The following is an 18,916-nucleotide window of genomic DNA, read 5'->3' on the forward strand; positions in this document are numbered from 1 at the left end:
ACTTAAAATAGGCACATTTTCATAACTCCATCTACAAAGGTCAAAGGTCAAAGATACACCGGTCAGGGCCTTTGGGATCTGCTGTATTGCCAGCTCTCTGAACTCTGTTTAGCACATAAGGAGCATTCAACAGATGTTTGTTAAATGATTAATAATTGAAAGGATCTAACAGACTTCAGTAAGAAGCTTCTTCCACAATTTCTAGAAACTAAATTTTGTACCACTGTAAATAGAAATTTTAACTTTCTCCTATTTTTACTTACAATGGCTTAATCTTCTACCCTTAAATACCTAAAATATGTCAAATGCATTCTGGAGTGTTTCAGACAATAACAAAGCTCCTTGAAGATATTTTTTTTCATCTTTTACTTAATAAAAGATGGTATTTACTGTTATAGCAATTCTGTTCTTGGGACCTACAATCTAAGAAAATGCTAAACACAACAGTAGATTTTGCAAAAAATCTTAAATATATTAAAAACTTGGCCATTGTATAAAAGGTGGTCCTAGGACACCTTAAGTCTCTATCAGTGTACTCTTTATGCAGCTCTTACCAGTTTCTGGCTGACAAAATGTATATTGGCTGCTGGAAGAAGATCCCATGTTAAAGTCTTCTGGACTCTGCACTTCTTCAACAATTAGAGCTTCCGGATTTCCAATTTCTTCTAACTTAGGCGGCTCAAGGGTAACAATATCAGAATCATCACTGACAGTTCCAAAATAGACATTGTCTTCAGATGACTTTTCTTCTTCTCCCTGAGGAATAATTTTAAAGACAGTAAATTCAACAATTTTTTGAGAGCCTTATATTTTCTATGTAGCTCAAAGTATACAACAGTACTTAAGTAGTGTGGTAATTTGGGCTTAAAATAAAAGATAGAGGAGTCCTGCCCAAAAGACAAAGATGACAATAGCAGGCTCATCTTTTAGTTCAAAACACCATCAAACGCCTTGACCAGTCTTTCAGAATTAGAACAAACTGCTGCCTAATCATTGTAGGCTGCAGAAGATAAGAAGCCCACCTTTAAAATTAAGGACAAGAGAAAAGAAAGGATTCATTTCTCACTAATTCCTGGGTTTATTTGACCATAACTCTGTAGTCAGGAAGCCCATATGACTGATAACAAATTTCCATGGTTATATATGTAATAAACTTCAATAGCTATGCCATGTAAAAATCATCTAATCTAGTTTTATCAGGAAGTCAAGTAAAGCGGCGTCTGGGTGGCTCAGTGGGTTAAAGCCTCTGCCTTTGGCTCAGGTCACGATCTCAGGGTCCTAGGATCGAGCCACGCATCGGGCTCTCTGCTTGGCGGGGAGCCTGCTTCCCCCCCTCTCTCTGCCTACTTGTGATCTCTCTCTCTCTGTCAAAAATTAAATTAAATCTTTAAAAAGAAAAAAAAAAGAAGTCAAGTAAAACATCAAAAAGCAAGATTTAGGTTGTTCTCAAATTTAAAAACGAATCTTCCTTGATAAACCCTAATAACTTATTTCTCTACATAATTCAAGAATGCAATCTATTTCCAAAAAAAATTTATTAGAGGGTAAATGAATAGAAATTACTTTTGTAATTACTTCGATAAATTAAAAGACATCCCACTTAAGAGTTTAGAAGACAGAAGCTAAACTCTAATAATAAAAGTGACCAGGGCACCTGGGTGGCTCAGTGGATTGAGCCTCTGCTTTCAGCTCAGGTCATGATCTCAGGGTCCTGGGATCAAGCCCCGCATCGGGCTCTCTGCTCAGCAGGGAGACTGCTTCCTCCCCACCCCTCTCTGCCTACTTGTGATCTCTCTCTCTCTGTGTCAAATAAATAAATAAAATCTTTAAAAAAAAAAAAAAGTGACCAATCTATGGAATCTCAAAATTTTTAATAAAAGTTGTTCATAATTCGAAGAGGAAAAGAATGCACAACTAGAAATGGAAGCTTTAATTATTCCTTAGTATTCACTAAAGAATATTGCTTATCATATATCTATAGAGTACAACACAAGTTTACCTCAAGTGCTGACTTTGTTTCCTCCAAAGCTGGATAAGCAGTTTCTCCCATTAACACTGTGTCATTCTGGCTACTCTCTGATATAAAGCAAAGATCAATTCAATCAATTACACTTAATTGAGTTTTTGTAGTCCACACAGATTATAATCTGAGTATATAAAATCTAGTCCTAATTTTTTAAAGTGGATTTAATTAATTAAATCACATATACTACAGTTGCTAAAAAGTTCTCTGGCAATTGATTTATATATAGTATTTTCAACATAATCTAAAATGTCATTTTTTAAAGTATTTTATATAACACTTTCTTTACAGAAATAATTCATTCCTTCAGAAGAGATAGCAATGGATAAAAATACTCCTAGTAAAATATTTCTCTTAATTGAAACTGCAAACTGTTGTTAAAAAGATCTCTGTATTTCAAATATAATTATTTGAAATTGTCAGAGGATAATTTTAGATATTGAATTCATTTAGTATCTACTAAAAAAAACAATATAAATCTCTAAGTAAACATAATCTTTACAATACAAAAGTACCGAATCCAGTGTGCCTGTAAATACCTGTTAATATGGAAAACCAATTTTCAGACGTCTGATGTTACATTTCCTGCATTCCTAAAAGTAGCACTATTCTAATGACTGTTAATGCTTGGTAACACAAAAATCAAAACCGTATCTTCAAATTATGAATTTTTTGCAATAAAAAGGATTATAAAAAACAAGAATTCAAAAGAACACAGAAAAGCAAAATAATGTCACTATAGCAAATGTATTTTATAAAAAACTCCTCAAAGGAAAAATGTACCAAAAAAACCAACTGGAGTTTATAAAATCGTATTTTAAATGAAAAAGTCTATAAAATTGAAGTTAAAAATATTAAAACAATATGATAAACATATATAAATTTTATGCATAACAAAGAACACATACCAAATGTTAACAGCAGTTATCACCAGATAAAAAGAATTAAAGGTGACTTAAAATTTTTTTGCTCATTATTTTTTTTCTGTCATGAATGTGTATTTCTTATATAATTTAGCCCTTCCAAAAACAAAAACAAAAACAAAAACAAAAACCAGGAGAAAAACTACCCCATTTGTATGTGTTACAAAGCCCCTAGCAGCATAGTAATCTGAAATTAAGACACTTCAAAAAAGATGTACTTGGGTCCAAGGATTCCCAAGGAGTAAAACTCCTTTTACATATGTGAGTATGGGCATTTCTTGGGAGAAAACATTCACACCTTTCAGATTCTCAAGGAGATCTCTGACCTATCAAAGATAAGAATCAAAGGAGATTCTGTTCGAAGGAGAATAATCAATACACAGGCTGAAAACAAGATTTACAGATATAATCTATCATATTTCTAGCCATGACCCATCCACTTTATTCTCCTGAGGAAATGTTCTGTTTACATTTCAATGCAGTTTTTAAAGAAGCTTAAGACGTAATTTAAAAATGAAGAGTACAGCAGTTAAATGCCTTTTACCACCTCTAACCAAAAAGTAATTTGAAGTGTGATGATAGATAACTAAAGAATCTGAGTTTAGTAAATCCCTTATGATTAATTATTTTGTACATCACTAGTAGTAATCAAGATTAGCAATATTTAATTACCGGTTACACATGTAGTATGAAAGAGTTATATGGACGCCTAAATATATACTACAGCTGTAAATAAGCAAACCCCTGGACGGGTTGGTACCACTACCTAATCCACACTAAAATTCTAGTCATTCAGTGACCTGATCATTCAGATTAGCTAGAAAGGCTGCCCACCTAGAAAAAAGGCAAGACTCATACTGTCGTTCATACATCCCATTATTGTTAAAAAAAAAAAAAAAAATCAGACTCTTTATCGTATCTTACCTCCCTGCTCTGGCTGCAATACTTGTAGCTCCTCTTGCTCTAATGATGTACATTCTGGAGCGAGCTCACAGCTGTCACTGGCTGTACCATGTTCAGAATTCACCATCTCTATATCAGACCCCTAAGGAAAAAGCGATAATCAGTTCTATGTCTATCAGCCGCTCAAAGTTGATTATTACTACACGCAGATACTTCCACTGGTCAAAGTCCTAGATGCTGCCATTCTCCGAAGGGAGCAGTATCTAATCTGACTACTTTTTATTCAATTTAGTCCATAAAGGCCTATGGCAGTGAAATGGCAGAATGGAATCGCAGGCTTAGATTCTAAGAGAAGTTAGCCAAGTCAAATCCTCTACTCTATTTATAAGCCCAAGCAATAAATTTGATCCCAGAGGATAAGTTTTTAAACTCTAGCTGCTTCTGTTATTTTACCTCTACTCAACATTTATGAAGGTACTATGCAAGGCATTTTGCTATGTATTATGAGGTATAAAAAATTCAAATCCAAAATTCAAATTTACAGCCTATTCAGAGAAACTTTCACATTCAAATAACTATTTACTATGACAATGTAGAACTAAAAAAGTCTAAGGGCAAGGATTAAAATGAACTATAGGATTAATGGAGTAAACTTTCCCTACACAATTTTATAGAGTATTCTTTATTCTTCCAAGGTTGTCCTTCCTACTTTGATGTCAGACTGTCCTCTATGTAATAATACAGTGGGTCTTACAGTTTTTTCTCCTCATATCTTATTAGCAAAATAAAGTTAGCCATTAAGCTCCTTCTGCTTTTCCCCATACCCTTCTCCCAATCTTTCCTGTAGTTTACTGATCCATGAAATCAAAGGTCTAAGTTCTCCTAATATATATAACTTGAAACAGCAAAAATTAAAAGAATTCATCAAAGGAGTATGTTTTGAGTTGAATTCTAAAGAGAACTCTGAATGTTAAGACCATGGGATTGCCTAAAGTGGCAGGAAAATCATAGAAACAGGCAAGGTTAGGGCTGAACTGGGGACTGCAGGGGAGATCAGTGCTGTCCTAAAATAGCAGTGAGAAAGGAAAAGGAAACACATCTATAAGACATTAGCAGTAGAACCTGCAAACTAGATAAGGAAGAGGGATAAAAACACAAATACGATCTACTCTATGACAAGATATCTCTAATACAGAATACCCTAATGACACACTTGGCTAAATGTCAGAAAGGTTTACTATCTTGCTTCACACTACAGAATCACAAGACTCCCACAGTTTCCTTGCTCCTATACTGTTAATTATCCTTGAAGGAGAAGTTATTGCTATGGGAGTTGATCTACGCTTCATAGAAAACAGGTTAAAAATAGAAAAATTACTAATTAAAAAAAGAAAAAAGAAACCACCCCAATCTCAACTGGTAGAGCTGCTATTAAATTTTCAAATTTTATTGCAGAAAAATCATTTTTTGGTTAATGTTGATTTTAAGAAGACATAACTAGCCATGCCTAAATCTTAAATTATCAAAGTAATTCTAAAAATTACCACTTAAACTTTTTATTAATCAAGGAAAACAAGTCAAGACTAAGAGACCCTAAAAACAGACAGGTAAACTATAGAAAAATTCATTAAAACTTTACGATATAGATGATTTTTAACTTATTGCTTCTACTCATCAGTATTTTTATGATTTTTCTATAATGAACATATGTTACCAGTGTGGAAAATAAATTAATGCTTATTATATACTAGTCATGTAACATCATACTTCCTTAATAAAACTCCTTTTTTGAAAGCGTTCTAGCCATAGTCCTTTTTCAATCAAGTTCTGTTAGCAACATAATGTAGCATAACATATCCAAAGTAGAACACATGTTCCCCATGCTCCTTTCTGGTCTATTTAAATGCAGGCTCTGATATTTTCTAGTTACATAATCTTGGCTAAATTACTTACCCTCTCTAAGTTCTAGTTTCCTCAACTATGAAATGAGAGTGCAAATCTATACCACAGAGGTTATTTAAAATTCTATGAGATTATAGATAAAAGTACAGGGCCGAAACAATAATAAACCCTCAAGAAATATTTGCATACTGTCTCGAAGCCGAGAAATGTACCACACAACAATGCAGAAGACAATGGCTCATGAATGAAGAGTTTTCAGCAGTAAAGTTTAATGTGGGTGGGAAAATGTCCAAGCTAAAGACAATGGAACCTCAGGCTTCAATGCAGGAAAACACTGGCCTTCACAAAACCCAGGTGATACACTGTAGTATTATAAATGGCCTTATAAAAAGTATTAAACAACATACCTCATGATTGATGACAGTCCAGCCACAAGATGAATCACTGTCACTGGAATTTTCAGACATTTTTCAGGTCTACAAATACAAAAACATATTGTCATGTGGGGTACATTTCAAAAAATTCTATAGGAAGCACTATATGTGCCCAAGCAGGAAAAGTAGCTTACTGCCTGCCTTCCAGGTGAAACTGAGACAACCCACCCATAGATTTCTCATACAGGATCTATTAACTGCATACCTGGATGAACAAATAGAACCAAACTTTGAATACATCCTCCTGAGCTAGAATAGTACAGTCACACTGTAGTAATAAAGAAGCTGAGTCTGAAAGAAGGATTTGGCCACACAGGACAGAAGGGAAAGGAGAAGCCAATTTGAATGTGTGGGTAAATCAAGGGTTGAGAGACCAAATAGGGGAGTGGAAGAGCTCCCAGGCCAAGCAAAATGAAGTCTATTGTGTTGGCAACATGAAGCAATTGAGATTTTTCAAGCAGGGAAGAAACATGATTATAGTTTTTATGAAAATAACGGTGTCAGCAATACTCCACCTGAATTAAAATGGGGGGAGAAGACTAGAGATTGGTTAGAAACTTGTGGTCATTGACAATAACCTAGACTTAAGTCCTAAACCAGCAAATATCCTGGACACTCTACCTGGTTTGTTTTCTCCTTTCTATCTGAAGCTCCTATTTAAACATCAAAACCAAGCTAATTAAATGGTATCTTACTGGCTTTGTTCTATACATTTAAGTCCTATAAATGCTTCTATTATTGTACATACATTGAGAACACATTAAATCCAACGTGATGGCTGGTGTTTTAACAGAAAGCTCTACTGCAGAAAATTTAATATGGAACCAGTGGTGAAATATGAACAGGGCAAAAAATATTGGTCTAAATCTTCCATCAGTGATTCTGAAAAAATTAACATTTTAAAAGGAGAAGGTTTTGGGGTGCCTGGGTGGCTCAGTCAGTTAAACATCAGACTCTTGACTTCAGCTCAGGTCATGATTTCAGGGTCATGAAATCGAGCCCTGCATTGGGCTCCATGCTGGGCATGGAGCATACTTAAGATTCTCTCTCCCTCTGCCCCTACTCTCCCCTAAAAACAATAATAAAATAAAATGAGAAGGTTCTTGGTCACTAACAATATAAAAAATAGCATGTTTTCAAACAAATTATTCAAAATCTAAAATAAGACATAAAGATGACTGTGACTTTTACTGTCATGCTAAAGCATTTTTTTTTTAAAGATTTTTTATTTATTTATTTGTCAGAGAGAGAGAGAGAGAGAGAGCGAGCGAGAGAGCACAGGCAGACACAGTGGCAGAGGGAGAAGCAGACTCCCTGCGGAGCAAGGAGCCCGATGCGGGACTCGATCCCAGGACGCTGGGATCATGACCTGAGCCGAAGGCAGCCACTCAACCAACTGAGCCACCCAGGCGTCCCTTAAAGCATTTTCTAATAAGTTCACCTGAGATCACTCAATTACATGATTTCTTACTTAAAACTGATTAGGGCCCAGGCAGTTTATAACTATAAATTTAAAGGTAAACTATTACAGTACAATAAAGGTTTTCCTTCTAGTACAGAAGATTACCCCAAAGGCTACAGTCTGTATACCCTTTGGGTATTAACCAATTTCTATGTCTTAGTAATTTTATTTCAGCATTCCTTATTAAATTGACTATATAACTCCCAACTCCTCATTGAACTAGTTTTTATGAGCTAAAAAAAAAAGTTTGATACATTACTATTTGTACTTAAATTCTTTTATAACAATTTGAAAATCATGGGTAACATGAGACCACACGAAGACTGAGCAGGAGGAAAGGAGAATGGTCAATGAAGGCTTTATAAATGAGGTTGCAATGTTTAAGACATAGGAGAGACCATTTTTTTAACCTGAATTAATTGCTAAAATTTAAAAATTAAGAAATCACAAAAAAGTAAAGTTCTGTTTCCCCATTTAAAAAAATGACACTGGAGGGATTCCCCAAAAGAATAGAAAAAGCATTAGAGAGCAAAACAAGGCAGAAACAATTAAATATGAAAGTTCTAACCAAGGCAATTAACCTAGCATGAGTGGAATATTAAAAGATAATCAGATATGAATCTTTAAAAGTGCATATATTAAGATGAGGAAGCAATTAAAGAGCCCTAAATCTGCGGGATACAAGCCATCAGCACAACTCTCCTTGGAGAAGATAAGTACCACATTTAACCAGGACTGATGAGGGGGAGGAAACAAAGCGTAAGGGAGGGAGTGGAAAGATTTTAGAAGACACGAAAGATTTTTTTAAAAAGGACTGAATAGGGGCACCTGGGTGGCTCCGTGGGTTAAAGCCTCTGCCTTCGGCTCAGGTCATGATCCCAGGGTCCTGGGATCGAGAGCCCTGCATCAGGCTCTCTGCTCAGCGGGGAGCCTGCTTCCTCCTCTCTCTGCCTGCTTCACTGCCTACTTGTGATCTCTCTCTCTGTGTCAAATAAATAAATAAAATCTTAAAAAATAAATAAATAAAAATAAAAAGGACTGAATAACCAGACACAGGAGAGAGAGAGAGTGTTGGTAGGATAACTCGCAGGTGTCTGGTTTAAGTGACTGAGTAGTTGGAAAAACCATTCTATATGGAACAAGAAGTAAAATAAAGAAAACTGGTTGAAGCCTAAAAAGCATTCTTTCTCCACCATGTGAAAGATCCTAACCTCTTCTATAAGCTCACATTCTCACTGCTGCTCCATCTCACCCCGAGACTTACCAGTGCTTTATTTTGTTAATAACCCTCCAAAATTTGTGAATTACCAAACCCAATCAGAGGTATTTAATGTATATATCTCCTACCCTCCTCTTGGTAACTTCTATTAAACAGTCCTTTTAAATTCCTTTTAAATAATTCCTAGCATTTGTTTTCTAACAAAGTAATCTAATAACTCAGGTGATGAAATTAACAAAGCCAACATTTCAAAATAAAGTTGTATACATTGCTAAATTGGAACAATTTTAGCATATATCAGTTTTTCAAATCAAGGAGCCCACTTAAATCTGAACTCAGATTAATTCTTTGTTTACTCATCTTGAAGGAAGAACAAGTTTGACATCTAGCCCAAATGAGAAAAGGACTACTGGTCACATCACAGAAACAGTTTGGGTAAGTAAAATTCACAGACCTACTAAAGAATCCTTTTAAGTCAGCAGTTCTCAAAGAACTGGGTACACTGTAATTAAAGCAAAATTTTAAAAAGTAAATTTCTGAGCCCCACTCTAGACACACTGACTCGAAAAGCTGCCATTATATCTGAAACTCCTCACTTGTCAATGATCTTCCTAAATGATAATTTTATGTATTACTCCTTTAAAATGTTAAGATTTTCATACTTTTTTTTGGATAATGCCCAAAGGCGCTGTATATCTACTCCTTAATCTCTAGCATCTTATCCTCTCTCCACCCATTCCCTCTCCCCTCATGATTTTGATTCCCCTAAAAGGCTTCGCGTTCTCAACTCTAAGGCTTTGCAGATATTCTGATCAGTTCCCTACCCCAATACCTCAACCCAAGCCCCTGTGTCCATCCTTCCTTTCTCAAGTAATGCACTACTTTTGTGAACAATTCCCTGACCCCACCCCCAAAGACTAGTATTTTTCCCTAATCTACTACTTGAAAGAGAATGCTGTGCTATAGTTGCTTATTTACCTATTAAATATTCCCAAACACAGCACATTGCTTGACACATATTAAGCACTCAAAAAGAAGAAAGGTGGGATGCCTGGGTGGCTCAGACGGTTAAGTGTTTCACTTTGGCTCAGGTCATGATCCCAGAGTGCTGGGATCGAGTCCCACATCAGGCTCCCTGCTCAGCGGGAAGCCTGCTTCTCCCTCTGTCTGCAGTTCCCTCTGCTTGTCTGAGCGTGCTCTCTCTCTCTCTCTGACAAATAAATAAAACCCTTTAAAAAAAAAAGAAGAAAGGTAAACAGATTTCTGGATGATGATACAGTTAGTAACACAACTCTAAACTATTCCTTAAAGAACTCAAAATTCTAGAGGAAACTCTCATTATTTTGACCAAAGGTAAGTGCACAAACCCTTCCCATTTTAAGAGCTTTACTAGTAATTTAGAAACATGCAGAGTTTATGGGAAGTAACAAAGGCATAAAAAATACAAAGCTGGGGCGCCTGGGTGGCTCAGTGGGTTAAGCCTCTGCCTTCGGCTCAGGTCATGATCTCAGGGTCCTGAGATCGAGCCCCACATCCGGGCTCTCTGCTCAGCGGGGAGCCTGCTTCCCCTTCTCTCTCTGCCTGCCTCTCTGCCTACTTGTGATCTCTGTCTGTCAAATAAATAAATAAAATCTTTAAAAAAAATACAAAGTTATAAAGCTGAGAGTACTTAATAAAGATTATAAACTTGAAGCACTTTTCTAGATTCAGGCTTCCCTTCATTCCCAAGTAGTTTCTTTAATCAGTCATATATATCCAATTGCTTAGGTTTCTTGGGTATTCAAATACAACCTCTATAAACCAAAAACCACTTCCTGCTGCTCTTCCTGTTTTTGATATCTCAGAGAACAGCATTAGCCAAAAACAATCTGGCTATAAGGAAAAGCCACAAAATATCAGATTAAAAAATCTAGATTTAGGATAACTAAATCACCTTGACCCAAAAATCCAGGGAAGTCTTCTTACCCATTCCCACTTCTACTGCCTAACCCAACTTCATTTCCCACTTCAATTTCAGTGACAGCTCCCTAATGGATCTCTACCTGTGATCAATTCCCTTCTAGTCACGCCTCTGTAAGTCTGCCCACACTAAAGTTATTCTAAAACATGAATCGGATCATTTAAACTACTGAATCACACTCCCTTCAAGATAAAATCCAAAGTCTCCAGAAATTTCAGAACAGGAGACATTATTTAAATTGACTCTTCACTTCATAAGAAATCCTAAGGAACATTTCTTCACAACATTTAAGATTTTATATGTAGAACTCTATGGAAGAGAATGACAATACGTATTACAGACATATGTTTCAATATAGCACATACTGGGGATAACAAGATATAAATTTACTCCATGCAGTCTCATCTCATTTATGAAGCTACTTACAGCAGAAAGTCCAATTCCACACTGGTATAATCACATTCTTCAGCAGACAGGAGGCCTAAGGTGAATGCCATTTTAAATAATTCCTTTATCCATCTGTACAACATTTATTGAGTTCTTAGCACTTGCTAGGTATTGAAAATACTATATACCAATATATAAAATAGATAGAGGAATCTTGCCTCCTGGGGCTTAAATTCTATTCGTAGTGTACTACGCTGAACTTTACCCGAGCCCTGTGTTCAGGAAAGCAAGGAACAGTGAAAAATCTCCCAGTCCTGTTTTGTCTTCTGACAAATGAAAGCAGCTCTCTGCTCAGCAGGGAGACTGCTTCTCCCTCTCCCCTCTTTGTCTGCCTGCCACTCTCCCTGTCTGTGCGCATGAGCACTTTCTGTCAAATAAAATCTAAAAACAACAAAAGTATATTTGAGCAACTATTTGAATACATGATGAAATCACTATGAGTTAACCGGAGGAGAGCTTTTCTGACCAAGCAGCAGGTACAAAGTTGGAACGAAGCCCGCTTGCATTTCTGAGTATCAGCAGTGAGGCATGTGTGATAGCAAGAAAGTAGGAAGAAATGAGGACAGAGAGCTAACAGGCAGGGGATGGACCATGCAGGGCCTTATAGATCCTAAGACTTCTTAGCTTTTTACTCTGAGCGAAACCAAAAGTCACAAGAATTATGAGGAAAGAACAGATCATTCTGGTAGCCTTATTGAGACAGCACTGTGGGGGACAGCAAAGGCAGAAGCAGGTAGGTCATTTGCAAAGCTACAATAATCGAGCTGAGAAATAATGGTGGTTTGGCCCAGGGTGGTAGCTGTGAAGACAATAAGAACTGGATAGATAACATGTATTCTGAAAGTACAGCTAGCTAACAGCACTTCCCAAAATATTGAATATAAGGTGTGAAAGATGACTCCTGGACTAAACAAATACCAAAATGAAATTGCCACTGAGACAGGAAGGCTTCAAAAGCAGTAAGTTATGAAAAGAAAACTGATGAACTGTTTTGGGGCATTAAATTTGAGACAGCGATTATCATATCCAAGTGGAAACACCAAGCAGGAAGCTGAACCGAATTTAGGGGAGTTATGGGTTAAAGATGTAACTGTAAAATAATTTAGGTGGCAGTTGTCAAAAGTAGTAATACAGCAACAATATTAATTTTATCTCATAAAGTACAACTGGGGGTGCCTGGGTGGCTCAGTTGTTAAGCATCTGCTTTCAACTCAGGTCATGATCCCAGGGTTCTGGGATTGAGCCCCTCATGGGGCTCCCTGCCCAGTGGGGAGCCTGCTTCTCCCTCTCCCACTCCCCCTGCTTGTGTTCCCTCTCTTGCTGTCTCTGTCAAATAAATAAATGAAATCTTTTTTTTTTTTTTAGATTTTATTTATTTGACAGATAGAGATCATAAGTAGGCAGAGAGGCAAACAGAGGGGGTGGGGGGGAAGCAGGCTCCCCGCTGAGCAGAGAGCCTGATGCGGGACTCAATCCCAGGACCCTGGGATCATGACCTGAGCAGAAGACAGAGGATTTAACCCACTGAGCCACCCAGGCACCCCTAAATAAATGAAATCTTAAAAAATAAAACAAAATAAAGTACAACTGGAGTGAGTGTTACCTGATATGATGGTGCCCCTCATCCTTCCTGAGTAGCTACATTTTACTATGAAAAAGGGTACAGTTTCCTATCACTGTTATCTTCTAGAATTAGATATGATGGAGAAGAATGGGGGCATTATTCTCCCACACGTCTATAATTCCAATGTAAGCCAACCAATGGGCTGTCAGCAAAGGTCCCAAAAGTGTTGCTGGACTATAAATGTGATCAAGAGGAGTCAGAAGCTTTTTCCAAATGCTTTTCAAAGGCTCCCAAACTTTCACCTCCCCAAAAGGGTATCAAAATGCCTGGTTTAAACCAGATTTCATCTTAAGAAAGGGTAGAGGATCTAACACCCCAACTAATAAAAACTTTTAAAATGTTCTTTATATTCTATTTTTTGTACAATAACAACCCTACAGAAATAGTTTAAATGAGACCACCTTAACTGAGAACATAAATACTACATTCATTCAGTCAGTCAGCATATACTTATTGAGCTAGTGCTATGTGCTATGCATGAATTTTATTTCAAGTTCTGGGGATACAACACAGTGGGGTGGCAGAACACCAAGATGGCCTCTGAAGAAAGTTCATATTCTAGGTGCCACAAACAAGCAGAATATGAGGTAAGTCAGCTGGTGGCAAGTACTGTGGACAAAAATAAAGCATGAGAGGGGAAAACTGAAGGCAGGGAATTGGGGGGAGGGAGTGGATCAGTATTTTAAATAAGGCTAGGCAGATCTCCTACCAAAATAGTGGGCACCTATTTCTCCATAACCTTAACAGGGTAATGACCCTCTGTAATTTCTGATCACCTCATGAGCAAAAACGATCTCCTTATTTTAATCTGTATTTCCCAGATAACTTAGCGGAGTTGTACACCTTTCCCAATATTTATTGGCTATCCTTATTTCCTTTTCTGTAAATTATCTAATGTTCCTATGTTATACATTCTTATTAGATTATCTTTATTGATTTGTAGAAGTTCTTTATAAATTGGGTCATAAAATAATTCACTGTTACACTTATCACAAATATTTTCTTCTAAAACTCTTCAATTTTTAAAAATACCTTCTACCACAAACATTTTTAAATTTTATGCAGAGGTAGAGGATGGAGTATAGGGTGTTCTTTAGAACACCTATATTTTACAACTTGCCTTAGAAAGTCTTTCCAAAGATTACAACATTATTCTCATATATTTTCTACTAACACTTTTTCAATTTTGGCTTTTACATTTAGCTATTTAAATTTGTGTATCCAGATTTTTCCCTTTTGGTGTTAGAAATTATCCTGATTACTGAAATTCCATACTTTCTATGATTTGAAATGCCATTTTTTATTACATAAAGTTCTATATACATTTATGAATCAACTTCTATAGTCTCCATTCTGTTACTGATCTATATCCCTTGTACCAATACAATGCTGTTTTAATTATTATGGTACTTACCACAAGTACCCATTTTTCAACTCTTTCCTTGGTCCCTTCCTAAACATAACAACCATCCTAAACACTCATAAACAAGCAAAGATTAAACTGATTGCAGGTTACATATAATACTTACTCTAAGTACTAGAATTTTTTTTTCTTCCCATTTAAAAGTCTCCCCCCGACCTTGAGGATAGACATTCTCTATAAAGTCAAAGTCTAGGAAGATATTCAGAAGTTTTCACTACCTGCTCTAACCACCAATCACTTGGGCCTCCTTCCTGAACTCTCAGCTGGTCAAAGTAATCTACTTACTGGGCATCTCCTGAATACAGAATGGACAGCCCTACCTCCATGTCTTTACTTACTCAAGTTACACTGGAATGTTTTCCTCCTTTCTTCCTTCCTTCTGATTTCTCTATTTAAGGCTCAGCCCTCCTCCACGAAAGTTTTCCTAGATCACAACTTCGGACACAATGGTCTCTCCTTCCCCTGAATTTACTTCTTACTTCTTACCATATACGTTGCCTAATGGTAGTTTATATTACTCTTTTCCCTGAGTAACTTTGCTTATTAGTGTTATGTTCAAGGCTTTGATAAAGAGCTTAAATTTCAGACCCACCCTTAAATTTGCCTCTGTTAAACTTTGCATAGTTTAATTTTTTAACGCTATTTTCAAAAGGGATTTAGAGCCACTAAAATCACTAAACACCACAATGAAGACACTGAAATAGAAAAGCTTAAGAAATGCACTATTATCTAACAATTTTACCCACTCTTCAGCTTCCCAGTAAAGTCTCCAACAGAAAGAAAAGAAAATTTGACGACGCCTAATGCCACATCACCACAGCGGTCTTACCTGGTTACTGTACTCCTCAACTCTAAAAAAACCTCTTACAAAAGCCTAGCAGAATCTATTAAAAAAGCAAAAGAGAAAGAAAAAAAGATGAAAGTCTCCAGCTGGAGCTGGCTTCCGTGTCACATATCCGTCTCACTTTCAGCAGTCATTTGATGATACTCTTGCATCTATCAGGAGGCCAGCTTTTCTGATATGATACTGAAGATGCTCACTGTTTCATATTAAAGACAGTGAAATCTAGTTCAGATATATGCTAAGGCATTTTACCCTCTTAACTATGTAACAGAGACAGCCCCCAAAGAAGTGCTGCACCTTAACCTACGTCAACATAAACTCTTTGTTGTGGTACCGTGGATCTACATTAACAAGTCACCAAAATAAAAGCCTTACTGAACTCCTTATCTTCTTCCCTGAAACTGTTAGTAAGCACGCATGCACCACATTTTCAAGCATCTTCTTTAGAAAAATCATCAGCAGAAATTTCTTTCTGATTTTAGTGTTAGAATAAATGAGCTTATCCTGATCAGTGGGCTTCAGTAATGGGAAGAGTTTTCCCTCACGATACCTATCCTTGGTAAAAATAGAGACATCATAATATACATTGTGGTTAGAAGAATATCTTCATCCTTGGTTCCATTTTATAATTCCTACCACTCCTTCCCTCTGTATCACTCTTCTCTTCTACTTTTGCTACCTTCCTGACTTTTATATGTTACCTTCCAAACATTTTATGTAAGTACTGGGGTCAGTAAGTTTCCTACCTTACACTTTTCCCAGTAAGCTGTTTAACAAATTTTTCAATGCTTTAAAAATTATTGAAAAATGACTTTAATGACTACATTATGTGTTGTTATATTTATCATAGCTTCTTACCCTATTAGTGGATGTTTAAGTTGCTAATGGGTTTTTTTCATCAATGAAAAACAATGATGCAAGAAGAAAGTCATCTAAGACTTATCAAGGCTTATTACAGCAGAGAAAATCAATTATCATATGGTTTCACTTACATGTGGAGCATAAGGAATAACACGGAAGACATTAGGAGATGGAAAGGAGAAGGGACTTGGGGGAACTCGGAGGGGGAGACAAACCATGAGAGACTGTGGACTCTCAGAAACAAACTAAGGGTTTTGGAGGGAAGGAGAAGGGGGTTGGGTGAGCCTGGTGGTGGGTATTAAGGAGGGCACGTATTTCGTGGAGCACTGGGTGTGGTGCTTAAACAATGAATCTTGGATCACTAAAAAAAATAAAATAAAATAAAATAATAAAGTAAAAAAAAAAGACTTATTACTAAGTTAGATGGTTCTGTCACTATGTTTTATGGTAATTTGGCAAATTCACATTTAAAAAGTTATTCTGACATGGGGGCACCTGGGTGGTTCAGTTGGTTAAACATCCGACTCTTGATTTTGGCTCAGGTCATGATCTCAGGGTTGTGAGATCGAGCCCCACATTGGGCTCTGTGCTGGGCATAGAACCTGCTTAAGATTCTCTTCTCTCCTTCTCCCCTCCTAAAAAATTTGACATAAATACTTCTGTAGTTAGATGATGAGAAATGTGTCTTTTTCAGGAATTAAGGAGTCTTCAATCTGTTCATTGTGGGAGGGAAGAACCTTCCATTGTATTTGTTTCCTTTTTTCAAAGTAGTCTAATCTTAAGTGATAGGTCAGTTTATAATTTTCTTTTTACTATCTACAATGCGGACCCTATTTCAGTCCCCAAATTCTAGCAATAAATAAACTTAGTTTAGGAGCACCTAGTACCCATTAGGCCTTTGTGTTGTGGGAAACATAAGTACTACCCTAAGGAAGTTGATTTCAAGCTTACTGGCTAGAATGGTCAGGTAAACCCTTTATTTGAAAAAGAGTAATAAGTTTCTATAGGACTTTAAAACTGTTACAGCAGATAAATCCTGCAACATATTTTCACCAAGCGAAGGGAAAGCTAAATGGCCTTCCAAAAACATCAAGGACAAAAGATTTGACAGGCAATTCTGAATATGGAACTAAGTGCTGTCTGCCATTTTTATGCTCAAAACACAACACAAAAGCTTCCCACCATTGGTGTAAAAGGTAGAGGATGAAAGAGTTGCAGAAATACAAGAGCCACTTTCACATAAAATACTTTTGAATTAAAAAAGAAAGCAAATTTCATTGTTCTCCTATCCTGCTTCCCAAAGGAAAAAAAAAATTTTTTTGCCAAGTTACATCATTCAGGAATCAAAGCCTCCATGAAACTTCACTAACATGATATTACAAAATACTTTCAATATGTCATCTTTTGTTTGCCTTGTGAAAGATCAGCACTAATATAAGGCTTCATAAAACTTTAAGACCACCTGGTAAAAACGGCCTAAAGATTTAAACATACAAAATTAAACCACAAAAAGACTCAAAGAAAACAGAAAATCACTTTATAATCCTGAGGTAAACACAATCTTTTTCTAAGCTTTACACAAGCTTTACACAAATCCCAGAAATTGTAAAGGAAAAGATCTTATATAAAAATCATACACGTTTGCCAAGTCACTATACATAAAAATGAATAATATAAGGGAAAAATATCTGTGACATGTATGAAAGAGTTTTCAAAACACTTCGAGCATACCAATACCAGCATACCAGTAAGAAAAAGGTTAAAACACTGAGTGGAAAATTTAGCAAGCAGGGTACATGGATGGCTCAGTCCGTTAAGCGTCAGCCTTTGGCTCAGGTCATGATCCTGGGGGTCCTGGGATCCAGTCCTGCATCAGGCTCCCTGCTCAGCGGGGAGCCTGCTTCTCCCTCTCCCTGCCACTCCCCCTGCTTGTGCTCTCTATCAAATTAATTAATTAATTAATTAAAACTTTAAAAAGAAAGAACAGTCTTCAAGGAAATCTTACATAAAAACAAACTTAGCAAGCAACATACTCAATTTATAGAAAACATAAAAATAATGTACAATACCGAAAAAATGCTCAAACTTACTACCAAATAACATAAAGAGAAGCAAGACTATTTTAATACCTAACCAATTAACAAAGACTAAACAAGTTAGTAAGTTAGATAAGATATGGGGAAAACAGGCACTGTAAACAGTAGAAATGTCTATTATCATCCTTTCAGTGATTCTTTTTCTAAGTTTTATTTAAGTAATCTCTACACCCCACTTGGGGCTAAAACTCACAACCACTAGATCAAGAGCCACATGTTCTGACTGAGCCAGCCAGGCACCTCTTCGTTCAGTGATTTTTAACAACAAAATTTTGCAGGCAGATAAGCTGTGACCATACACCAATTCTCTTTCACTTCCTATTCATTTCATTTCTAGGAATTTATCTGATTGTAATACTCACATGAATATGAAAACATATACACATATGTGTAAGAACTGTTGATAGAACAACTTTTACAATATAAAATTAGAAAGTAGAAGGTCTACCAAGAGTGAATTTATTAAAATTAAAATTTATAGTATTATAATTAATGCAACCATTAAAAAGATAGAGTAGATCAACATGCTTTGACATGGAGAAATATCAATATATTTTTAAAAGCAAGACAAACATGTATAGTAAAATGCTATTCACATTAATCTACATGCAATACTAAAATTTTAGAGTATCTTTCAAATCTAAAAAAAAATTACATGTATCTTCTAAATTTTCAATGACCATTTATTAACTTAATAGTCAGCAGAAAAAATATTTTCTTTTCTAAAATAAAAATACAAACCCAATTTTAACTATAGTATATGACTGATACAAATCCAGTCATCTTCTGGATGAC

At 36.1% G+C, this 18,916-nt stretch overlaps 1 protein-coding gene across 3 annotated transcripts in view; it reads right to left on the reverse strand.

Annotated features, from left to right (window-relative positions):
• The window catches only part of CCPG1 (cell cycle progression 1), a 39,388-nt gene that overhangs the window by 15,376 nt on the left and 5,096 nt on the right, over nucleotides 1–18,916 (reverse strand). For 2 of the 3 annotated variants that reach the window (XM_080807684.1, XM_080807685.1), the window contains exons 2-5: nucleotides 6,159–6,227; nucleotides 3,871–3,991; nucleotides 2,000–2,076; nucleotides 555–756 (exon numbers count right to left, since the gene is read on the reverse strand). In XM_080807684.1, coding sequence (XP_080663810.1) covers nucleotides 555–756; nucleotides 2,000–2,076; nucleotides 3,871–3,991; nucleotides 6,159–6,218 — 460 coding nt within the window. In that variant the 5' untranslated portion in view covers nucleotides 6,219–6,227. Of the gene's footprint in view, nucleotides 1–554; nucleotides 757–1,999; nucleotides 2,077–3,870; nucleotides 3,992–6,158; nucleotides 6,228–11,252; nucleotides 11,624–18,916 lie in introns of those variants that run through there. The other variant, XM_080807686.1, reaches the window with a different exon arrangement.

This window comes from Martes martes, assembly GCF_963455335.1.
Source record: "Martes martes genome assembly, chromosome: 7".
NCBI lineage: Eukaryota > Metazoa > Chordata > Mammalia > Carnivora > Mustelidae > Martes > Martes martes.